Consider the following 26,045-nt stretch of genomic DNA (forward strand, 5'->3'; position numbering starts at 1 on the left):
AATCAGAGAGGCTGCGCCAGCAGGGGCCGTGTCTGTAACTGTAGCATCAGCATCACGTTTGACATCATCATACCTGGTTTAAAAAAAAAAAAAAAAAAAAAAAGGAGGGGGTAGGTTTCAAAGGGAAGCGCTAGATGAGAGCGCCAAACGCCAGCCAACCGAAGCAGAACCCAGCCCAGCTAAGCACTTGGGGAGTTGCAAACCAAGGAATCCAAAGCCCGAGATGTCCCCGATGTCTCTCCAAGGGTGGAGGGCAAGAGAAAGCGCCCCGTGGTCTCCCCAGGGAAGATGGGAGTGGGGAGGACACAAATCTCTCCAGTTACAAAGCCAGCCAGGCTCAGGTGTCTAAAAGGGAATTTGGCCACAGACACTCTGTCTCCCCTTGCCTGCCACCCAGAGGGGCCTGTGCCACAGCCCTGACAGCTGGCTTCCTGCAGACTTATGGCTCCAACAGTAATGGGTGACTTCGTTAAGACAAAAGCCATATAACAACTGGCTGCCCCAGAACTATTGCTTCCCAGCCCCGAGTGCTCTTTTCAAGGCAAGGCCTGAGCACTGAATGGCTGGTAAAAGAGGCAGATGTCCTTCTCCCCAAGCAGCTGTTTAAGGGCCGTCACCCCTTTTGTTAGCTCTTCCTAGGGCAACCCTAAAAGGCAAACACATTTGACCATTTCATCTGCCTTGAGGCTGCAAATTTGGAAAAGGCACATTTGTTCATGGTTTTGACTTCAAGTTGATTTTAATAAGCCACTGGGGAAGGGGGTTGCGGGGGGGAGGCTGGTTTTGAGGTGTCCAGGTTTTTGTTAATATTGTGACCCTTATCATTACCTGTAGAAATGTGTTGACATACCAGTTGGAAAGGCTGGAGGCTGGGCAGTCCCAGGATCAGAGCAGAAATGGGGTGAGGCTTACATTACAGATAAATTGAAGAGGAAACAGAGAATCTGACAGGACAAAACATAAGGAACTTTTGGGACCCAAGCCCTAGATTGTATTTTTATAAAAAGACTTGGCTGCTGTGATATTTAAAACAAAACAAAACAAAACAAAACAAAACAAAACAAAAACAAAGGCAATGAAACACATGATCTTAATCAGTAGGAAAAAAACACAGGTAATACGGTTCGTAGTCACCCTGAATCTGGCCTGCCTGGGAATTCTGATCGCATCAATGGCTTGGGTTGGGATCCCTTTGGGAAAACAGAAAACAATAGCTCCTTTTCCGTGTTTTCTTTTTGCTTTGCGGTTGGATTTAGAGGTGGTGCTGCAGTGAGGCCCTGGCCATTGATCTCTTCATCTCCCAGTAAATAAAGCTACCTGGCTGGGTTTTATAGCAGCATGGTATAGTGGAAGAACACAGTCTGTTGTCAGACTGGGGGTGATCCTGCTTGTTAGCTGTTATTGGGCAAGTTCCCTAATCTCGTTTCTATTACAGATTGCAGAAGATCTCAGAAGATTGCTGTGAAACTCATGCAAAATCACATATTAAGTGCTTGAGCACAGTGGGCATTTACAAAATGTTAGTTCTTCTCTCAGGTTGGGAAGAGAAGGCTCTGATGTACCATAGTTCTGAAGATGTACTAAAACTTGCCATTTCCCCGCATCATCTCAATCCTAGTCTTCTAGCAAAGCTAAGTGTGGACCACCAAGGCACTGAGGCAGTAGATTCTAGATATAGCTCTCCCTTTCCAGTACTATCTCATGAAGTCCCTTATCTTCTAGAATTATCAAAGTTGCCTGATAAAGAGTTTGGAAAGGCACTGACAAGATGCCCATCAATAAGACAATAGATGTTTCCAGACTTTTGAAGGTCAAAATGTTTCCCACACTCCTGGGCAGCTCCTCCAGGGAAACTGGTCTTGGGCCACACCTTCAAGCTGGGTCAGTTGATTTGCCCTGAAAGCAAACCCACAGGAGTCCAGGACTGTTAGTTAAGCTAATAATAGGAAAGCTAATTTAGGAGAGAGAATCCAATTTTCCAGATGACAGGTAAAAGAGCTGTAGAAAATGGACAGTTGAAATTTATAAAGAAGAAAAGTTTTTCCCAAACTATGAGAGAATTACTAGCAGGTCAGCCTTTTCAGACCAAGGCCCCAAAGCTGCCGGGTGTATTTGTTAAATGGTACATATGTTTTATGCATTTTTCTGTTTGTATTTAATATTTAGCAATACAAAATGGAAGAACCCTCGTTTCCAAATAAGAAATTTAAATCTAACCACATCTTTAAAACCATTTAATCTCATTTCTGCATGACTTCACAAGCATTAAAAAAATGCATATTCAATCCAGAATTGTTTATAATAGCCATACCTGGAAACCAACTCGTTGTCCATTACTCAGGGACCAACTAGTTAAAGTACAATACATACACACAATGGACTAGTGCACAGACATTATAAATAATATAGGTAGGGGGCGCCTGGGTAGCTTAGTCGGTTGAGCGCCCCACTCTGATTTCAGCTAGGGTCATGATCCCAGGGTTGTGGGATCAAGCCCCTTGTCGGGCTCTATGATGAGCATGGAGGCTGCTTGGGATTTTCTCTCTCCCTCCCTCTGCCCCTCTCCCCTGTGCACATGTGCTTGCTCTAAAATAACAAAATAATTAATAATAATAATAATGTAACCTGTATTGACAACTAATGTCCCACTATATATTGCCGGATGAGAAGAGCTTGTTACAGAAGCTCATGTGTAATATGATCCTATTTGGAAGAAGTATAGTGTAGTATAGCAGTTCTCAAACTTTTTGGTCTCAGGAGTCCTTTACACTAAAAGTGTATTGAGGAATCCTCAATAGAACTTTGGTTTATGTAACTTTGGTTTATGTAAGATATATAGATATAGATATCATCTATTGTACTTGAAAATAAAACTAAGCCTGCCTCTAAATTTTGCTCTGAACTTAAAACTGCTCTTTAAAAAGAATCAGATCTTTAAAGAAACCCCTGAGAACCGGGGAAAAAAATGCTTATTTAAAAAGAAGAGTAATGAACCCATTACATATTAACAAAATAACGTATTTTGTGAAACACAACTATATTCCCCCCCAAAAAAAATCTAGAAGAGGGCACCTACATTTTTGCAAGTTTCTTTAATGTCTGGCTCAAGACACACAGATTAGCTCCTGCGTTAGAATAAGCATATTACTGGGGTGCCTGGGGGGCTCAGTCAGTTAAGTGTCCAACTTAATTTCAGCTCAGGTCACAATCTCATGGTTCGGGGTTCAAGCCCCGCATCAGGCTCCATGCTTAGGAGTGTGGAGCCTGCATAGGATTCTCTCTCTCCCTTTCTCTCTTTCTGCCCCTCCTCCACTCATGCTCTCTCTCAAAATAAATAAACTTAAAAAAAAAAAAAAAGCACAGGCATATTAGTTTGTTAGGACTGCCATAACAAAATACCACAAACTGGGTGGCTTAAACAATAGAAATGCATTTTCTCAAAGTTCTGGAGAGTACAAGTCCAACATGAAGGTCTTGGTAGGCTTGGTTTGTCCTGAGGTCTTTCTTCCTAGCTTGCAGATAGCTAGCTGCCTTCTTGCTGTGTCACACATGGTCTTTCCTCTGTGCATGCACAGATTTTTTTTTTCCTTTGGTTGTCAATCCTTTATTGAAATATTTTCTTCTCTAGTTCTTAACTGGACATTTCTCCACATCACTGTTCATGTCAGGAAGTTAGCAGCCATCAGCATTGCAGCCCCTGGATCAGGGCAAGGCAGAAGGAACTACCTCAATTGGGGCGTGTCTGTGCTAGAAGGTCAGTTTCACTGTAATCCTCAGACCCTTGCAATCACCCGTTGCCTTGGTGATGTCATCGCCAACCCTTTTTGCAGACAGACCCAGGGGGTGGACCTTGGAGGCCAGGGATCTGATGCTTCTTTGTGTGTCCAAAGTTCCTCTTCTTATAAGGACATCAGTCAGACTGGATTAGGGCTCACCCTAAAAGCCTCAGCCTCATTTTTACTTAATCACCTCTTTAAAGGCCCTGTCCCCAAACACAGTTGCAATTGTGAGCTACTGAGGGGTTAGGGCTTCAACATATAAATTCTCAGGCATGTAATTCAGCCCGTAACAGCAGATAAAACTGAAAACAGGTAGCTGGAGTACAGAAGTACTGAGAGCAAAAGGAGTTAAAGTCTTGGGGCGCCTGGGTGGCGCAGTCGGTTAAGCGTCCGACTTCAGCCAGGTCACGATCTCGTGGTCCGGGAGTTCGAGCCCCGCGTCCGGCTCTGGGCTGATGGCTCAGAGCCTGGAGCCTGTTTCCAATTCTGTGTCTCCCTCTCTCTCTGCCCCTCCCCCGTTCGTGCTCTGTCTCTCTCTGTCCCAAAAATAAATAAAACGTTGAAAACAATTAAAAAAAAAAAAAAAGTCTAAAAACATAATGTAAACCTGCCAACTTTACAAAATTCTAGAAAACACAAAACGTACAAGCACATACTCCATTAACCATCAGTGATGATCTCACCATGTCCCATAGCCTCTGGAAAACTCCACTGTACACTCATGAGAGAATGAATGAAAAAGGCAAATAATACCTTAGTATTTTTAAGAAGATAGTGTGGACCACATACAGCCCTAAAAGGTTCTCAGGGACTCACAGGGGGTCCACGGATCACATTTTAAGAATTGGTGGTATAAGCTTGTTATGACCTTAGGCAAATTTCTTAACCTTGTGAAGCCTCAATTTGTAAAATGAGGGTAATGAATAATACCAACTTAAGTGGGCTGTTGTAAAGATTAAATGAGTGTATACACAAATGACAAATGTGAGCATTCCATGAATATTATTTATTATTTGTGAAAAACTATTTAACAGTATGATATATGATATGTGCTTAAATGCATAGGGAGGACTAACCTCTGGAGGATGAAATTTGTTTTTAAAACAACATTTAAACTGAAGTATAAAATGCATATTGAAAAGAACATAAAGCATGAATGTACAGCTAGATTACTTTTCACAAAGTGAATTTATTTTATCTTTTGTTTAAAAAACATTTTATTAGGGGTGCCTGGGTGGCTCACTTGGTTAAGCCTCTGACTTCAGCTCAGGTCATGATCTCGCAGTTGGTGGGTTCAGGCCGCATGTCGGTTCTGTGCTGACAGCTTGGAGCCTGGAGCCTGCTTTGGATTCTGTGTCTCCCTCTCTCTCTGCCCCTTCCCTACTCACGCTCTCTCAAAACTAAATAAACATTGAAAAAAAATCTTTAAATTTTGTTATTAACAACCAAAAAGCTATTAATAAAACAGCCACAACAGCTATAGCATCCTGGGGCTTTGATATCCATGTTCCCTATAGGCATTAAGATAGAATTTGAGGGGCGCCTGGGTGGCTCAGTCGGTTAAGCTTCCGACTTCCGCTCAGGTCATGATCTCATGGTCCGTGAGTTCAAACCCCACGTCGGGCTCTGTGCTGACAGCTCAGAGCCTGGAACCTGCTTCAGATTCTGTGTCTCCCTCTCTCTCTGACCCTTCCCCGTTCATGCTCTGTCTCTCTCAGTCTCAAAAATAAATAAATATTAAACAAATTTTTTGGGGGGCGCCTGGGTGGCTCAGTCGGTTGAGTGGCCGACTTCAGCTCAGGTCATGATCTCGCGGCCCGTGAGTTTGAGCCCCACGTCGGGCTCTGTGCTGACAGCTCAGAGCCTGGAGCCTGTCAGATTCTGTGTCTCCCTCTCTCTGATCCTCCCCCGTTCATGCTCTGTCTCTCTCTGTCTCAAAAATAAATAAACGTTAAAAAAAAATTAAAAAAAAATAAAATAAAATAAAAAATTTTTAAAAGAATTTGAGAGATGTTTCTCAACTCAATATACCTCTGGTGCCATCGGGTTCCTGTCAGCTCCAGGAAAAGAGCACAACACAAAAGCGAACCTGAAGCAAACTTTGTGTCTTTACGAAGCTGGATTCTCATCAATGTCCAATGTAGTAAACTCTGGAGCTCACTTAAAAAAATAACCACCAAAAGTAACATTTATCACGTTTCTACCATGGGTAAGGAGTTCATCTGGGGCAAACTGTGTCCCCTCCAAAAAAATCAAAATTATTCTCCATGCCAAAATTCCTTATATAACAGTACAGATCTTGTGTAATAATTGCAGTGGGATTGTCTTCCCTCCTCCTCTTTGAGGAGCTGGGTGAAGTCAGTGCCTCAAAAACTGGCTGGAGTGATGTTAGCTGCAATTTAACTCTATTTCAATATAGGATGAAATACTAACTGATAATATTTAAGGAGATTTGATTATAAACACAGCAAATCTTCTAATACGAACCGCATTACAATTTGGTGAGAGGGGACCCTGAATCTTGAGAGATTCTTATGAATTTCTACAACTTACAAGATTCTAGGAAATACAAAAATACATAAGCACACGCTCCATTAACCATCAGAGTGATGATGTCACTACGTCACGTAGCCTCTGGAAAAATCCACCATAAAGTCGTGAGAGGAGACTGAAAGAGGTAAATTACTTGTGAAAAATTACTTAATAATACAATATGTCCTTAAAATGCACAGTTGCCTCTAAATTTTAAATAACAGAAGTTCCGATTCTATTATGAATTTAGGATTTGGGGGTGCTTGGCATGTGGCTCTTCATCTCAGGGTTGTAAGTTCGTGCCTCACTTGGGTGTAGGGATTACTTAAAAAATAAAATCTTAAAAAAAAAAGAATTGAGGATTTGGTATATAAAGTTACATTTTCCAAAGATAAAAAAATTTACTAGAAACACAAGTCATAAATCTCTAACATCCAAAATAAGACCTCTTTAGGGGTATCTGGGGGGCTCAGTCAGTTAAGTGTCCGACTTCAGCTCAGGTCATGACCTCATGGTTCCTGAATTCGAACCCGCATCCGGCTTTCTGCTATCAGCATGGAGCCTGTTTCAGATCCTGCCTCCTTCCCTCTCTCTCTCTCTCTCTCTCTCTCTGTCTCTCGCTGTCCCTCCCCCACTTGCACTCATTCATCTCTCTCTCTCTCTCAAAAATAAACAAACATGAAAAAACATTAAAAACAAAACAAGACATCTTTACTTCCTGGGCAAGGTTGCCCAGTGGTGGGTGGCAGAAAGAAGGCCATAAGAGAGATGCTCGGAGATGAGGTGAGGGCACCAAACTCCACTGTCAACGTTGCTATGCAGCACAATCTCTGGGAGAACTCGTTGCACCGTGCACACCACACCATCCAACCACTGAAGGTAAACGAGATAAAATCTCATGTTACTAAGTGTTTGGGGAAAAACCAACCCTGCAGGCATGAACATGTAAGTTCTGGAGGAACGGTTAACAGCTATGCCAGAAACTAAGTGATGGCAACACTGTGTCCCGACATACGTTGACTAAGGGAGTCAAACTAAAACTGTGTAAGAGTGACAGAAAAACAGTAACTCTGAAAATTCATTTATTCACAAGTGATCTGGGCAGTCGCACTGATAAGCAAACCTGAGTGTTCTACACAGCCCTTACTAGGTAGTGGCCTTAATGCACAGGGTTCAGAATCACACTTTTCAAACAGAAAGAATCAAGAGTAAGGAATGAAGAAAGAGAAAGAGGGGACATGGAGGGAGAAGAAATGTGAAGAGGAGAGGAAGGTGAGAGCGAGGCTGGAGCAAGGAAGGGAGACGGTCCTTCCGCAGCTGACTCTGCCCCGTGGAACCGTGCACGGCCCTGTTGATGCCATCGCTGTTTCTACTGCTGCTGCCCCGCGGAGTTGACACAAAGGAGCTACGATACTGCAACTCCATCACTGGCCTGGGAAGGCTGGGGGTGGGGGGGTAGGATAAGGAACAGGAATCCAACAAACATAAAAGGCTACCAACTTCAGAAGAAAAAGGACAGACCAAAGTAAAAGATCAAAAAAAAAAAACGTGATGTTATTTCGCTGAAGATAAAACTGAGTAGTAAAGGAACTGAAAGCAGGATCAGGAAGAGGTATCTGTACAGCCGTGTTCACAGAGGACTGTTCACGACAGTCAAGGAACCCAAGCATCCATCGGTGGCTGAATGGATAAACAAAACACAGGGTACACGTAAAACAAAATATTATTTGGCCTTTCTTAAAGGGAGGAAATTCTGACATGCACTACACAACATGGATGAACCTTGAGGACGTCACGCTGAGTGAAATAAGCCAGTCACAAAAAGACAAATACCGTATGATTCCACTCATATGCGGTATCTAAAGCAGTCAAGCTCATAGAAAGAGAAAGCAGAAGGGTGGCTGCCAGAGACTTGGGGGAGGGGGACACGGAGAGTTGTTTAATGGGTATAGTTTCAGATCTGCAGGATAGGAAAGTTCTGGAGATGTTTCACAACAACGTGAATATACTTACTACTACTGAACTACATACTTACAAAGAAATGGTTAAGATGGTAAACTTTATGTCGTGTGTTTTTTACCACAAAGGAATTCTGGGTAGTGATTAAAAGTTACACTACAAAGGGAAGGAAAAATCAAACCTGGTTAAAACTGGAGACATTCGATTTACGTGGAGACGGTAATGAAACCATGTCTTTAAAACTCTCTTTTAAGGTTAGAGTGGGAGACAGCCAAAGCATAAGAGACTCTTAAAAACTGAGAACAAACTGAGGGTTGATGGCGGGGGTGGGAGGGTGGGGAGGGTAGGTGGTGGGTATTGAAGAGGGCATCTTTTGGGATGAGCACTGGCTGTTGTATGGAAACCAATTTGACAATAAATTTCATATATCAAAAAATAAAAATAAAAAAACAAAACTCTCTTTTAAAGTGTTAATATGAAAGAGCTTAACGGCTGGGGCAAAATCAGTATGTGTGTAAGAAATAATGCGAATCTTAGCTCCAGTGGGCTTGAGAGGTACGTTTCCAGAGAAGAGCTTCAGAAAGAAAGTAGACCCTGTGAAAGAGGAACAAGCCAAGGGTTCCAGACACAAGTTCCCCTTGTGCCCACAACCACCTGGGCTGACCGGCAGTTTGCTGACTGTGGACAAGTATTATATTAGAGACCGTGCTGTGTTGTGGGGAACCACCCAGGAAAGTCACCATCCAAATTTCCACATCCCTCGTCGGCAATAAAAACAAAGATCTTCTTTCCCCTGGCACCTTGGGAGGATGTTCAATTTTTGGCGCTTCCCAAGATCCTCCTCAGGAGAAGTCAATTTGCCCACAGGAGGCGTAGTTCCCAAAGCTGTCTACCGTGAACCTCTGAGAGATGTGAATGGAATTGAGCTTCAGGGTGCCAAAGTAGAAGTTCTCAAAGAGCTGAAAAGAGAGAATACAAATCCGAATGAGTGTCCAAAGAAAACTACAGGCGAAAAGAGCAAATAGCAGATTCTCTTGTAAAAAAACACTGCAACAGTCCCAACAAACCTCTCATGCTTTTTCTTTTCAGTATTTATTCTGAAAAACGATCCTGGATGTGGGTGGGAGTGAGAAAAGAACAGTAGCTCTTCTCTCCGGTGAATTAAAAAAAAATTTTTTTTTCCAATATTTATTTTTGAGAGAGAGAGAGACAGAGAGACAGAGTGTGAGCAGGGGAGGGGCAGAGAGAGAAGGAGACCCAGAATCTGAAGCAGGCTCCAGGCTCTGAGCTGTCAGCACTGAGCCAGATGCGCGGCTTGAACCCACAAACTGCGAGATCATAAGCTGAAGTTGGACCCTTACCTGACTGAGCCACCAAGGTGCCCTGAATTTTAAAGCCTCCTCTAACAAAATGCACTAAGGGAAGAGAGCTGAAAAGTCAATTTTAAAATTTATCTGCTGAGCAGCTCTGACCAAGAACTTATAACAAACACCCTGACTCCCAGGGCCCAACAAAGCTGTCTCTATGATTTTCAGCCCTGACTTGACAGGACCCTCGATGGGATCTTATGACAGTCAAGAGAAAATTTGATACGGTACCTTCCTCCAACTAGTCAACAACATTTGGTAGAAGCACTGACTAAAATAAATAGAAGATAAGGTTCCTAACCCAGGAGTGATCCTGACAACCTCGTGAGGAATACAGAACACTTATATATACCAAATAGTCTTCTACTGGATGATATTACACGTGCAAACGATAATATATTTTCTAAAAAAATTTTTTTTTACATTTACTTACTTATTTATTTATTTATTTATTTATTTATTTATTTATTTATTTATTAACTTTTGAGAGACAGAGTGTGAGCAGGGGAGGGGCAGAGAGAGAGGGAGACACAGAATCCGAAGCAGGCTCCAGGCTCCGAGCTGTCAGCACAGAGCCCAACGCGGGGGCTCAAACCCATGAACCGTGAGATCATGACCTGAGCTGAAGTCGGACGCTCAACTGACTGAGCCACCCAGGCACCCCAAAAATGATAATATTTATCAACAACCTTCCACCTGACTTGGATTCAAGCTAGCATCCTAAAGTAAGTTTATATTATAATTCTTCACTTTTTGAAAAAATATTTTATTTTATTTTTTTAGAGTAGGCTCCATATCCAACTTGGGGCTTGAACTCATGACCCCAAGATCAAGAGTCACATGCTCTACCCTCTAGCAACTGAACCAGCCAGGTGCCCCAATTCTTCACTCTAAAAGCTTTCAAGGGTATCAGAGAGAGGGATGAGTCATACTCTGAGAGGGACCGGCCCTTGTGATTAGCACAATTATAAGGCAGAATCTAAAATGATAATCAGAACTCATCCCTGCTTAGGAAAATTAACTGCTTAGATAACGTTGTTGAAGTGTAAAGGGTCTGCCTTCTGTTAGGATACAAGAGTTGCCGTTTCTTAAAATGTCAGTAAAATCTCAAGAAAGTCTTTTAATACACAAACCCAACAATGCTTGGGGAGAACCTAGGATGGGACGTTTGCACATAAGCAAGTGACCGTCTCTTCACTTATTTTTACACAAGCTCCACAGCCATGGACTTCAATAGCTGTTGCCTTTCCTCTTCCTGCAATTAATGACCTAGCAAAATGCCTGGGGTTCATTAAAGGCTAACTTTATAAAGCCCCGTAAATATTGATCCTTCGACATGACATCAACTTGACCCCAAAGATCTATTTAGAGGTTGTATGCTGCATTGTCTTGTCTTTCAGAAAGGTGATCAGCTCTTGCCTGCATTGATTTATACAATTAACTTCTCTTCCTGGCTTTGGCAGCCTGTTCAAACCATATCCACCCTTTTGTGTAAAGAAATACAGCCCGGAACGGTTACCTGCTAATCCCTTTGCTGAACATTAATTTGAAGTGAAAGCCATGTCGACAAGACTGGCAGATTTATAGCTTTGCAAACCCAAGCCTTCTACATGCTAAAAAGGTATCACCAAAGGGGCAATAAAAGACAAGACAAAACTAAACTAAAAGGGAACTCATAACACTTTCAACAAGTTACTTTTTAAGGATTAGCAGCCTATGGGTGGGTCCTCTACCTTCCATTCCCTCTGCCTATGTTTCCAAGTGATAGAGCCACAGCTGGGAGCTGGCAAGTGATACCCCTGTAACTTTACCTTGCCTTATGAGGATAACCTGTAGACGGCGTGATCTGCCAGAGAGATCCTCATGCTTTAGGTTTAAAGTAAATAGTAAATATGGTGATAAGAGCAGCCTGGGAGAGTGCTGCAGTCAGCGTAAACTTACACCCGGCACACGGGAGCTGCATGACTGTGCGTAAATGATACCACCTGCTGTACGAGATCAGAGTGGGCAAAAATCCAGTAAGAGGAACAAGTCAAAGTACCTTCCTTATAAACTGTAAGGTGCTCTTGAAAATTGAGTATTTCCTATGATGGTTTTGACATCTCTCTGTTCTAACCCTGAACTTGTTTTACCTTTCTGAGTAGCTATCCTCTTTCATACCTTTTGATAATATCATAAATGGATTTCTTACCCAGAAACCCCCTAGGGTGGTGCTAATCTTCCTTTAGCCCCTCCTATCTCCATGTTCTTTTTCTCTCTGTATGTTGATGAGGATTTTGTAACAATTTGTCAGTTATCGTATTGTTTAGTCCTTTTATCTTTAGTCTTAAGCCTTTCTTTTAGTTCTGTCAACTATTTCTAGTGAATCATTAAAATATAAGCTCTACAGGGGAAGAATCTTTTATGTTATTCACCGCTGAATAGAACCGCACCTAGTAGGATGCATGTGATCAATAAATATTTGCTGGAGACAATGACAACAAAAACTCATGCTGCATATGTCTGTGAACATTATGTCTGAAAAGAGAAAGCATGACATGGCCTTGTTGGCAACAGATTTAAAGGTCTTATTTACATACAGGTCACCATCTAGGAATCCTTGAACAGGACTCGCCAAAGCTATATTCCCTCTAATCGTGCCTCAACTGTTAACTAGTTGTCAAGAAAGAATTTGTAGTTAGTAATGGAAATTTCGTGTACTCCTTTAAATTTCTATGTATTTCGGGGCGACTGGGTGGCTCAGTCGGTTAAGCGGCCGACTTCAGCTCAGGTCACGATCTCACGGTCCGTGAGTTCGAGCCCCGCGTCGGGCTCTGGGCTGATGGCTCGGAGCCTGGAGCCTGCTTCCGATTCTGTGTCTCCCTCTCTCTCTGCCCCTCCCCCGTTCATGCTCTGTCTCTCTCTGTCTCAAAAATAAATAAAACGTTAAAAAAAATTTTTTTAAATAAAAAATAAATTTCTATCTATTTCTTATTTGTCAAAGCCTAGACCCCTTTCTTAGCTCCAATTCCTGATCTGAAATGTCACCGAGTACCTGATGTGATGCATTTTTATGCAAAGGCATGCGATTTGGTTCTGTCTCCCAGGTGCTTACCATCTAGTTAGGGAGACAGGGTGTGAATCAGAAGAGAGAAACATGGGGGCGCCTGGGTGGCGCAGTCGGTTAAGCGTCCGACTTCAGCCAGGTCACGATCTCGCGGTCCGTGAGTTCGAGCCCCGCGTCAGGCTCTGGGCTGATGGCTCAGATTCCATCTGTTTCCGATTCTGTTTCCGATTCTGTGTCTCCCTCTCTCTCTGCCCCTCCCCCGTTCATGCTCTGTCTCTCTCTGTCCCAAAAATAAATAAACGTTGAAGAAGAGAGAAACATGGATGACACGGGTGTGTCCACCTCGTGAAAAGTTACTGACTTACTCTGTGATCTAGGTACTTTTCTGTAGTATGTCCTGCTTCAATGAAAAAGTTTACCAAAGACAACAAAGGTGGCAAAGGTTAAGTGTGAGAGGGGAGATACAGGCCATCAGTAAATGCATCAAGGCAAGAAAACAATGGGCGCTGAGGTTGGGCACCTAGGACAGCCATCTAGAGGAGACGGGAACTGAGCTGGGGCTTGCAGCAAGTATAAGACTCAGAAAACAGAAGGAGGAGATTAGCATGAAGGCAGAAATGGGCATGGGCAGCAGGGTCAAGCAGACCAGGTTAGGTGTTTGGAGGGTCCCTGAAAAATCATAGTGAGAAAGACTAAGTCGAGAGACATAGGACGGTGAATCACATTAAGGGACCCTGAGGGTCTGGTTCAGAAGTCAGACTCCATTCTAGATGGTGGGGAACCACTGAAGGTCTCTGAGCAGGTTGGTGGCCCAACATGAAACCCTGTTTTAGGGAAATTGATCTGGGTGTGGTATATTGTGCCGAATGGACGAGGGAACAAGACAAAGTAAAGGAAACCAGGGCAGCAGCTCAGTCATGACAGAGATTAGTAGTTGCATGACTGGAAAGACTGGAGCAGAGATACTCTGCTCTGAATGAAACACAGAAAAGACTCAGTGACTTTCTGGAGATGGGGGAGTCAGGAAAAGGAGATAAGAAAAATCCTGGATGACAGAGTAAATATGAGGGTACCATGGACAGTAACAGAGCATTTCTGAGAGGGGGCTATCTTATGGGGAAAAACAAAAATTTCAGGTCTGTTTACACACTCATGGCCGTTTCTTTGGCAACATGTGTCCCAAGCCCCACTCCAACCTTAAGTTTTCCCGTTTTGCTCGGAGTATATATGTATTCACAACATGAAATCTGTAGCACAGTTAAATGGAAGCATATCACCCTTAAAAACTTTACAACTGTCTATTGTTTTAGTGACTAGTAGTTCTTTTTTTTTTTAATTTTTTTTTTCAACGTTTATTTATTTTTGGGACAGAGAGAGACAGAGCATGAACGGGCGAGGGGCAGAGAGAGAGGGAGACACAGAATCGGAAACAGGCTCCAGGCTCTGAGCCATCAGCCCAGAGCCCGACGCGGGGCTTGAACTCACGGACCGCGAGATCGTGACCTGGCTGAAGTCGGACGCTTAACCGACTGCGCCACCCAGGCGCCCCAGTAGTTCTTTATACAGTAGAGAAGTAAACCCTTTTGTCTATGGTATGAATTGCAAATATATCCCCCCTTCCTTTGTCATTTGTCTTTTGACTTCCCTTATGGTGGTTTTTACCAGGTCCATCTAAATTTTTATGAACTCAAATGTATTGTAACAGGAGATTCTTTTTTTTTTTTAAAGTAGGCTTCAGGCCCAATGCGGAGCCCAACGCGGGGCTTGAACTCATAACCCTGAACTGATCAAGACCTGAACTGAGATCAAGAGTTGGATGCTTAACCAACTGAGCCACCCAGGTGCCCCCAAAATAGGAGATTTTTTTAACAAAGTTACCAATGCCGGTATTATTAAATGTCTATTAAAAAATCAGAGTGAACAGTACATATGTATTGACAACACTAATAAAATAAAGATTGTTACTGGCCAACTTACTGGGCAAGTATGTGTGCCAGGCATTATGCTTTGGGCTTCATGAGGCCATCTGACTGGATCCTCAAAACCCCAAGGAGCAGATACTAATTATTAGTTCCCATGTTATAGCTGAACTTGAAGTTTAAAAGGCTTAAGTAACTTGCCCACAGGTACATGGCCAGTAAAGGGTGCAAAAGTGAGATTCATAAAGCTGGAAAAGAAAAAGAAAGGCAAATGGAGATGTAAGCCTAGGCAGCCTAACTTCTGGAACCTGGGCTCCTGTACCCCTGCACCCCCAGCCCCTTTCTGTGGGTGGTGCCCCTTCCAACACCCCAGCTCAAGCCCCAGTGAGGGCACCCCAGCCAGTCACGCTGAGGTGACTGAAATGAGCACATTCTTTCACCTGCTACTCCTACTTTCCTTGCCACCTTTGTATCCGGAACCTGCTGTGGGATTGCTCTAGTTCAGCTGGAAGAATTCTACTGGAATTCTGGATGAACATAAGCACAAGTGGCTCTATTTAATTAGGTATCTGAGACAGGAAAGAGGAAAGAGCTTAAACTCAAAAAAATTCTCTCTAGCCTAAAGTAGTTCAGGAAGAGCAAAGCAGTCTATTGTTTGGGAAATAAAAGACCTAACAGGAAAAATTTAAATTAAAAAAGAATCATGTTGAGGTATTTAAATCATGCTGAGTTTTTTCTCCTCACTGTTGTTTTATAACAACTCCCTTGGGAATTTTGAAACCTAAGCCACTTTCTTTCTGAAAACATCTCTGACACACACTCACACAGAGCCCTGTTGTGCTGGAAGCCAGCATTTTAAAAAAAGCCTGCTGTACAGGAACATAACGATAAACAGCTACACAAAACTACAAATATTTGATAAGGAAATAAAATTAGAATTTAAGACTTCAAACATTCGTGACACTATTTGTAATTAATAAGTACCAAACTGGACAATTTAAGAAGAAAAACGTAAATCTAAGTAAGTATAAATACAACATTTGAAAACTGTTGTGCACGCAGCTGCTATCCTTCACCGAATACTCCCAGTATCTTTAGAAAAGTGAACAAACCTTTCCTTTCACCAAGTAAAGACAGAAGTGTGGATTATCAAGATGAAACATTTTTGCTCTGTTAAAAAGTAAACAAATAAAAGCAGGCCCCAAATGGAGTCACCTATGCTAAGCCCGATGCCAGCAAAGACTTAATAACTAACCTCACTACAGTTTCAGCCTCTCCCAGGAATGTGACCTTTCACCAATCTGGAATTACCTGGTAAGTACTGGCGAGGTCATCTGCTTGACAGACCCCTGCCTTCACCCTAAAGGAAGGTGACCTTGCCTGAAACAAACCATTCTTTGCTAGAAACTGCTTTTTCGCACCCAACTCCCTTCTTCCAATAAAAGCCTTCCATTTTGTACGTCTCCTTGGAGCTCCTTTTTATCTGCAAGGATATATTGCTGCCGGATTCATGAATCATTTAATAAAGTCAATCAGATCTTTAAATGTACTCAGTTGAATTTTGTTTTTTTAATAGGTCAAAGCCAAGGCTTCCATGACAGATAAAATCCAACCATCCTGCTTTCCTCTGTTCACATGATCTGTGAAGCCTATCATTTCTTAGTTTGTACATGTTTGTTTCCTAGAGAGAACACAGAGAGAATTATTGATTTCTAGTAATGTCGTGGTATACACTGAAAGAAAACAAACAGCAAGATTTAAAGGCTAACTGTGGTCATTTTTCCTTGCATTCCTTTCAGACCTACTTCTCCCTTCCTAGGACCTGTGACACAACCACGAAAGACCAGAAATAACTCCATGTGTGACTAGGCTGCAAGATGAGACTAAAAGTCTCAGACACAGGTGGGAAGAGGGTGGAAAGGGGCCTTCTATCTGTGACCTCAAGCCACAGAACTGAATGAACGGCCGATCCTCAACAGCACAATGACAGATCTGTTGGGGACCTCTGCCCAACTGGCTTCCCAAATGAGGCTTGTTCCCTCTCTTCCATCTTAGACAGAGTAGTGGCCTCCTCTCTCCAAAGATCTCTCTTTTACGGAAATCCAATTCTTGTGCTGAGAGGCCCCAGGGAACTATATGCTGTCCAACATGACTACACTGTGAGGAAATTCAGTTTTGAAGTCCAAAATAAAGATCCAACGTATAGAAGTCCTGTGAAATGTATACTCATTCCTGGTAGATGTGAGTTAAACTAACCCTTAGAATATAAAGAAAGTAGTGCAACAGAAAATAAGTACTGGTGTTCAGTTAATGCAAGTATGTAGAAGGATGTGCCGGGTCCCATTTCTCCAGAAGAAGGGATGTTTCCTATTGTTTTCATGTATAGCAATCAGACTTTTGAGACCCAAAGTAAACAGCAACGTCAAGAGCATGATACTCTGAGGTTTTCCCCAGTGTTTTTCTTCCATAATCTGTTTTACCAAGTTCTACTTTTTTTACAATTACCCCGTTTTCAGATAAGAGTAACAGTAATAACACTATTTTGTACTTAATAACAATGCTTACCCACCTGCCTCCCTAGCAGGGAGGATGGTATGAGCATGAATGGAAGATAGTCTGACAAGCACTTGGGGTTCTGTAGGAAGGCAATCCCAGCATGAAGCCTTGCTGTGGTTAAATCACACCTTTCCTCTAAGGATCTAAAAGTATCTCAATAAGCCCAGCTCGTTAACCCTTCAAAAAACTGCTGTGATGTAAACCAGAGCTGAGCTTTATTAGCTCCATTTATTTTTTTTATTTTTTATTTTTTAAATTTTTTTTTTCAACGTTTATTTTTATTTTTGGGACAGAGAGAGACAGAGCATGAACGGGGGAGGGGCAGAGAGAGAGGGAGACACAGAATTGGAAACAGGCTCCAGGCTCTGAGCCATCAGCCCAGAGCCTGACGCGGGGCTCGAACTCATGGACCGCGAGATCATGACCTGGCTGAAGTCGGACGCTTAACCGACTGCGCCACCCAGGCGCCCCGTATTAGCTCCATTTAAAAGAAAGGAACCAGATAGGCCAGAACCACTAACACTGGGATATAAATTTAAGAGACCCCAGGACCAGGCCCAGAACACAGGCCAGTAGAAGGCCACACCCACAAGCCAGTGTGTTTTGAGGGCCACGGTTCGAATAACAAATCTGTGCCAAAGAATGCCAAGTGGAGAAGTGCCATCCTTGGGCTACGTGCGTGAATCAGACTGCAAAGAAAGTGTTCACGTGGCTCTGTGGCCAAGAATGAGAAACAATGATGTGAAAAACGATCAGCACGGCCCCTGGCAGATCCTCTCTGAAAAGCAACAGAACAAATAACGGTATATGTCAGAAATGCTCTTCATGAAATTGGCCTGCACGTCCAAGAGGAAGGCTTTAGGTAGTAGACAGAAAGTAATGGGCACCGGACCGAAAATATAATAGGTCTGAAGAATATCACAGCTCTGCATAGGTCACAGTACTAATCTCACTTAGAATTAGGATCACAAATAAAGGTTTTTTCCCCACAAATAAGCTTTATTTCAAAGTTTTGTTAAAATTCCCCTCACCTAAGGAAAAAAAAAAAAAGATTCTGGATCTCTGCCCAGGTAGCATGCAATTCAAATTCTCAAGCCTTTCGGTACTTTACATTTTTCTTCTGGCTACATGCGACATTACTTCTGAAGCGAGTAAATGTGGGAGATAGGAGACAAGAAGGAAAACGGAGATCCAATGCATCCAGGGGTCAAAAAAAAAAAAAAAAGCCTCCCATCTACTTTTAAAATACTCATAAAGACTGTACTCCTATGGATTCTTCCTAAATATCACAAAAGAACACAACCGAGCCTATTCATACTAAGCCTTGTTCCTCTACACACAGACAAAACACAAATTGGTCTGAAAACCAGAGACAGAAACTTCTTTTCTATTGAGAGAGAGGTCAAAATGGTTCTTAGGGCAGACTAATGCTTTCCTGTCAATGACCACATAGCCACTCTTTCCCCCAATTTCTCCATCTTTAAACAGCGACAATGCTTTACAAGGATGTGCTGTACTACAGCAAGATCAATTATGAGATGGAATTTTGAGCTCTGATTACGATCATCACTCACTGACTATAACCATTAATCCATCATCATAGGAACCAAAGAGCAGAGTTTCCTTTAAAGAAAAAAATGAAAAGGTTCAGTAGGAACTGTGACAACTTACAGCCTCTGCAGTCATCATCTGGTCTCACAGGGCTGTAGTATTTTTAAAGACTGGAATAGGGACACTGCCTTCAGAATAAACAGACTGGAATAGGAACACCTACTTCAGAATAAAAGATAGAGTGGCCGGCAGGTACTTATTTTCCTAGAATCATCTCCAAATACAGCCCTAACTCTGCCCAAAATGCCACTTTTAATGTCCGAAACCACAAACTGCAGTGAATCAAATGGTGAGAGGGCCAATAATAATAGCTAATAATAGCCAATACAGAGAGGACATAATGTACTTCCAGAAGGCCTGGGACACCGCAGCCCCAGGGAGCAAGGTGAAGGCCAGTCTGTGGGAGGAGGTCCCGATAACATCAGTGCCTGCATCAGGACCGCGGCAAGAAGGCTGTGAATCAGTGGAGTAGCTCTTCTACCATCGGCACGTCACTCCTGCTTCTGCACACATCCGTTAAAGGAGCACCAAGAGCCAGCACATCACCAGAGCACAAGTCCCATCTCCAGTGACCGAAAGGGCTCCTTACACGGAATGGGAACGTGAACGTAAACGTGAACGTGAACGTGAGAGTCCTTCGTTCACTCTGCTCTCCCGGACCACCTGCCTGTCTTAGCCGCAGTGAGCATGAGGGATGTTAACAGCATGACCCGAGGAGGCACCAGGCAGAAGCCAGCCAGACACAGCCATGGAATAAAGGCTTCAAAACTTCCCTCAAATCATCACTCAGGGTTGCACTTTTGGATGTTTGGCCTGAGCCTCACTGCTGACATAAGGATTATCAAGTTTAGTTTAAGACTCTGCTGGTAAGGCCAAATGACCTATTAGAGAGTGAATTAAAACAGCCACACACAAACAGGATGCCAGGCAGTTCTGCTGAGCACCTCAATACTCAAAATGCCAAGGGACTTCCCCTCCCTGCCGGGCTGTTCAATTTTAAAAAGCAGCAGGAAAAAAATGCGGGGTGGAGGTAGAAGGAAGGAAGAGGGAGGAGGCCATGCTGCCAGGGCTGCAGAGTCTGGACCAACCCTGCACGCAAAAGCACGCTCTGCCCTGGTTCCACAGCAGCAGGTAGAATTACCATCAGAGATGGGCAGCTGGGAGTTCGTTCGGCTACAAAATCTATTCCAGAGAAGGCGTTGCCTCAGGGCATGGATATTACTGCCTCAGCAGGGCAAAACTGCCGCTGGTGGCTCCTGGCTAGCAGAGGCTCTTCCAGGCCCCCGGGAGGTGGCTTTTCAGAATGAATGTAGCTAATATTTCTGCAGATAAATTCTTGCCCTCGGAAGAAGGCCTCTTCACGGTCACTCAAATATGTCACCTCTCTTATTTTCAGTTTGGTAATCATCCCTCAGATATTATTTGTAATTATCCCTCAAACAAACAAATGCAACAGAAGTGTTTGATCTCTCTGTATTATATATCAGACAGGAGGTGCAAGTCGGCAGAAAGAAATCCCTGAAAGGGAGCACAGGGGCAGCAGCAGAGATGGTTTCTTCTTGGCCTGCGTGTCTCTAGGCAAGTGGCGTTAGGGAGGCTGGGCATAAAGGGGCTGACTCCTGTGCCGAGCAACACATTCAGAAAAAGAACAACGTGAGAGGGGAGAAAACAAGGTCATCAGGCTCCGTCCACTCTGTTCCAACTTTTCCAAAGTGAGAGCAGCATCCAGAAGCTGAGCGAATCAGATGGCCCTCAGCAACATCAGACGGTGGCAAGAGTATAAATATGTACAAATAACAGTTGTCCAAATAATAGCTGAGGTTGTAGTGGTTCCCGGGAAGATGAGACAGAGGTTGCCACATGTTATCCTGGATTTTCAACTAAGTCATCTTATTACACAGGGAGGCATGAAATACTTCGTCCTCTGGCAGAACCACAGCCCCAGCAGCACCAATGCGGCATTATGTATTATGACACACACTTAGTTGTCCATAACTCAGTTCAGACGGCCTCCTTCCCCTCTGCAAAGGGCTATACCTCAAATAAGCAAAAGGCCTCGGAAGCCCTGCCACACTTCAGGAGTTAGGAGAACAAGACCTCTATAATTTAAGAAAATGGTGTCAATGTTTTAATCCACAACTGAGAGGGTCAACTCTGAATTGGTGTTTTGGCTGATTTACATCCTGTGTTTTCACTTTTAACTTGTAATAACGTTCACATTTGAGCATGAATTGGAAAACTGTTTCATCCTTGGGATATGGGAAAGAGGACATTGTTTCTTAATTAGTCATCAACTTAATATGTTTCCTGGCATAGTGGACTTCACTCTTGTTTCTTTGATCTGTTCGCACCAGTGTCCTTTAACATTTGGAATAACACTTAGGTATTGTTGGCACCAAGCCACCCAATCTAACATGGTCTTTAAACAATAGGCTGCTCCAGAGAAGACAGTGCCCTGTCACCATCTCTGGGTACAGATCTATATTTGGCTACTGGCTTGTCTACACTGTAGGTAAAAACACAATGGAGTATATATACGCACTGGGACATTATTCATTCTTAAAAAGAAATAAAATCCTGATACATGCTACAACATTGAGGAAGCCTGAAGACATGTAACTGAAATAAGCCAGAAACCTGAGCCTGGGTGGCTCAGTCAGTTATGTGTCCGACTCTGGCTCAGGTCATGATCTTGCGGTTTGTGAGTTCAAGCCCTGCATCGGGCTCTGTGCTGACAGCTGAGAGCCTGGAGTCTGCTTCGGACTGTGTTTCCCTCTCTCTCTGTCCCTCCCTTGCTCATGCTTTCTCTTTCTCTCTCTCTCTCTCTGTCAAAAATAAATAAACATTAAAAAAAAAGCCAGAAACAAAAGGGCAAAATATTGTATGATTCCTCTTATATGAGACACCTACAGTAATCAAATCCATAGAGCCAGAAAGTAGAATGGTGGGTACCAGGGAAAGAGGGGAGGAGAAGATGAGTACTTCCTGTTTAGTAGGTACAGAGTTTCAACTGGGGTGATAAAAAAGTTCTGGAGATGGATGGTAGTGGTGGTTGCACCATGTGAATTGCACTTAATGCCACTAAATTATACACTAAAATTGGGAAATACACTAAAAATGGGAAATCTCCTATCATGTATGTTGTACCACAACTTAAAAAAACCACAATGGGACACTTGGGTCGCTTAGCCAGTTAAGCGTCCAACTTCGGCTCAGGTCACGATCTCTCAGTTCATGAGTTCAAGCTCCACCTCAGGCTTGCTGCTGTCAGCACAGAGCCCACTTCGGATCCTCTGTCTCCCTCTCTCTCTGCCCCTCCCCAGTTTGTGCTCTCTCTCAAAAAAAATAAACATTAAAAAACAAAACAAAACAAAACAACTACAATGGACCCCAAATGAACTATAACACAACTCACTAAGTTTGTGATATATACCCCAAGTGATATGACTGGATCCCTAGAAATGAGTACATAAAAGAGATTACTATTTCCCACAATGAAAACAAGCACCCTGTTCAAAGAGTTCACAGGAATGTAATTGGAGGGATAAAAGACAATTATTTATTCTCCCTCCCCCAATACACCGAGCGTCTAGCTTAGTGTTTTATATTTAGTAGGTATTCAAGAAGATATTTTCTACTGTCATTGTCTATGCCAAACCATGGCCTAGATCTTGTCATTGTACAGTTAGACCCTTCCAAACCCATCATTCCCTGCCTGAGCCAAGACAATACATACAAGTATTCCAGCACCAGTGCAAAGATGAATAACCAATAAGCATAAATTCAAGAGAGTGAAATACCATGTACGAACAGACAGCAACAGACCAGAGAAGGTGCATTTTTCTAGAATGGATGTTGGCTTTGTCGAAAATGAGCCAAATGCTTCTCTTCCAGTTTCATTTCAATGATGGTTTCACCTCACTGACAATCTTGTCTTTGCTTGCCCCCATTAATGATTTAAGACTTCGCTTTCCAAGCAAAGTGATACATAAACAAAGGCAGAGGAAAAGTTATGGTAAAATACTACTTAGGACAAGACATTGTCCCAAAATATGCATCTTCCCCATCCCCTGGCTCCCACCCCAACCCAACAGCCTAAAATAAGACTATGTAAAACTAAACTAAAGCATTCCAAATTGCACTTTTCTTTTACCTCTGATGCCTGAAAAAACTGTCCCATCACCTGTCAGAAGTATTTCATTTCTTTTCAAGTACAGTATGTTATTTCTATTACTAGTAAAATATGAAAAAGCCTCTAATGATTTCCTGCAATCTCCCATTTTCATGAGTTTTGCTTTCAACCGTCAAGAACAGGAGCACCTGGGTGGCTCAGTCAGTTAAGCCTCTGACTCTTGATCTTGGCTCAGGTCATAATCTCACACGTCAGTGAGTTCGAGCCCTACATTGGGCTCTGCACTAATGGCCCAGAGCCTGCTTGGGATTCTGTCTCTCCTTCTCTCTGCCCCTCCCCTGCTTGTGCTCTCTCTCTAAAAATAAATAAATGTTAAAAAAAAAAATGAATGAAGGCAGAACCATATTTTATCACTAACTGCAAAATAATAGTGGCTGTATTTTGGCAAGATGTCTTGTCCCAGGCTTGTTCTTAAACCCCAATTTTTCTGATATTCATGCTAATTATAAAATCAGCACAATTTACTTACAAGTGCAATGCACTTTATTTTTCATTCAATAATTTTTATTAAAATATTCTGTAATAAGGCATAAATAAAACTGTTAAAGAAATCATTGTTTGTCTTTCAAGTTAATGAATGTATACCACAGAGAAATATAAAATTAGTTTTGGATGTATTCTGAAATAAAAGGAGGTTAAATGTAAATTCAAGTTCATTATGATCTGTATCAGCTGAATCTTGCTATATGGAGTACTGAAGTTGCAATCAAATTTAATTGAAAAATGAACTTCACTTATTAACAGAAGATTACGAGTATGAGCTATAGGTATATTTAATTTGGGACTCTCTTTTTCTTGAATTTAGTAAACTCATTTTTTTAAGTGTTTATTTTTGAGAGAGAGAGAGAGAGAAAGAATGAGAATGAGCAGGGGAAGGGCAGAGAGAGAGGGATACAGAGGATCTGAAGCAGGCTCCACGCTGACAGTAGTGAGCCCCATGTGGGGCTTGAACTTATGAATTGAGAGATCATGACTTGAGCCAAAGTTGGATGCTCAACTGACTGAGACACACAGATGCCCCTAGGAAACTCATTTTAAAAAAGAAACAAACATTTGTTAGAAAATATTCAAGTAGATAGAAATTCAATAGGATTGACTGTTAACTAAATATGACATAGTTAGTATATCTTGAGGGTCTATTAAATATGAGCATCACATCTAATCATAAAGCAGGAAGTTGTGTTGGGTGGAATAAAAGAAAATTAAACTCAACTCTAACCATGTAGGTGTCAGCAAAGTTTTTCCATAAAAGGCAAGGTGCCCATATGGTGTCCGTCACAACTACTCAACTCTGGCACTGTGGCACAAAAGCAGTCAGTGCATAAACAAATGAGGATGGCTGTGTTCCAATAGAAATTTTATTTATGGACCCTGACATCTGAATTTTATATAATTTTTACATGTCCTCAAGTATTGCTCTTCTTCTGATTTTTTTTTCAACCGTTAAAAAATATAAAAAACATTCAGTTTGAGGGCCACATGCAAAACAGGTGGCAGGACATATTTGGCCCTCGGACTGCAGTTTGCTGGCCCCTGCTCTGAGCGTTTACAATCTCATGTATGGGGTAAAACTATCTCCTTCGGCAAACAAAAACTCTTTTTCGTCTCCTCTTCTAAAATCTGATTCCTGTAAAAAAAACAGTTTTAGTCAGTCCAGAAAAGCTTCCTGAGTGGTTGCCAGGGACAGGAACATTGCTCAACACTGGGGAGCACATGACAGGTCTCTGCACAATCAAAGTAAGGAGAGGGGGAAGAGCGTCATCAACCATTAGGGAGGATGTAGTATCTGTACGTGAAGAATGAGTAGAATTTGCACAAAACAAGACTGCAGTTAAGAGAAAAACAGAGATAAGGACAAAACCTTAGAAGGTAGCCCTACAAGGCAGTGAATGTTTAAAAAAAAAAAAAAAAAGTAGATTCACTGGCACAGTAGACACCAGGAGAGCCAATTGCCACTGAAGCCAAGAGAAGAGAACATTTGAAGGAGAAAAGCGCTTAATACTCTCAATGTGGTTACTGGAAAAAAGTAAAAGTGGGTCAAGGCACTGAACAAATAGGGACTACTGGTGACCTTTACAGTGCTGTTTCAGTTCAACAATAGAGGTGAGAGATAGGTTTCAGGGAATTACATAGGGAATACTTTGAAAGGGATGACAGCAGGGAGAATGAAATGAAATGGAACTCTCATTTCTTAAAACAAAAGCATTCTAATGAAAGATGCCACTACCTTCCTAGTAGCTTGTTCTAATATGAAACATTCTAATCAGAAAATTGCTCCTTATGTTAAATTTTTATGCCCTTTGAAATCAAATGGCCCCATTTTTGCAGTAAGATCAACAATTAATAAAAGCTGCATCTTTTCTAAACACTGAAACAAAACACAGCTAAGATTTCAACTCTTCTCAAAGGTGGTTATTAAAAATACAGCAAATGGCTAGTGTCCTATTCCCCTCCTATGTGCACGTCTGTCTTTCCTACATTTAGAAATTTTTATTCTGACAGTTTCAGAGCAAAGTTATAAGAATAATAAAAAGAATTCCTGGATACCTTTTATCCTCCTTTTTTTTTATCATCTACTTTAAGAAAGGCATTCTTTAGCTGAATTTTCTGGGTTTTTTTTGTTGTTGTTCTTTGTAATGTAGCTATTGCCAACAAATTTCAGTCATTCAGTTTAATAACTGTTGGGGCCCAAGTAGTTTAGTTAATTAAGGCTGTCCATTTTGTTGTCCATGATGCAGTCATAGGTTGTAGGAAAGAAAAGTACAATATAAGCTCACTTCACAAAACTTCTGTTTGGAATTCACGTGTCTTTCATCAGCTCTGCTCCATTTGCACTCTTCTCTCCTGGGACTTGGGACTAGATGCACGTTGGATCTTCTCGCTCTATCCTACAGGTCTCTTATCCTCTCAGCTCTAATTTTTACCTTTCCCTCTGTCCATGCAACGTTCTGGAGGATTTCTTCTGACCTTCCAGTTCACTACATCTCTTTCTTTCAGTCTATGTTACTGCTGAGCTCCTAATTTCAATTACTGCATTTTCCAGCTCTAGCATTTCTATTTGGTTTAAAAAACTGCTACGTCACT

At 42.2% G+C, this 26,045-nt stretch overlaps 1 protein-coding gene across 8 annotated transcripts in view; it reads right to left on the reverse strand.

Moving 5' to 3' along the window:
* Window positions 1-10: 10 nt before the first annotated feature.
* ASCC1 (activating signal cointegrator 1 complex subunit 1) overlaps window positions 11-26,045 on the reverse strand; it is a 115,911-nt gene continuing 89,876 nt past the window's right edge. For 2 of the 8 annotated variants that reach the window (XM_040485321.1, XM_040485325.1), the window contains exons 10-11: window positions 9,071-9,229; window positions 7,001-7,184 (exon numbers count right to left, since the gene is read on the reverse strand). In XM_040485321.1, the coding sequence (XP_040341255.1) occupies window positions 9,113-9,229 (117 nt within the window). In that variant the 3' untranslated portion in view covers window positions 7,001-7,184; window positions 9,071-9,112. Of the gene's footprint in view, window positions 74-7,000; window positions 7,185-9,070; window positions 9,230-15,622; window positions 16,284-24,370; window positions 24,589-26,045 lie in introns of those variants that run through there. The other 6 variants (XM_040485320.1, XM_040485319.1, XM_040485323.1 and 3 more) reach the window with 5 other exon arrangements.

This window comes from Herpailurus yagouaroundi, unplaced genomic scaffold, assembly GCF_014898765.1.
Source record: "Herpailurus yagouaroundi ecotype Mexico unplaced genomic scaffold, PumYag 163, whole genome shotgun sequence".
Lineage (NCBI taxonomy): Eukaryota > Metazoa > Chordata > Mammalia > Carnivora > Felidae > Herpailurus > Herpailurus yagouaroundi.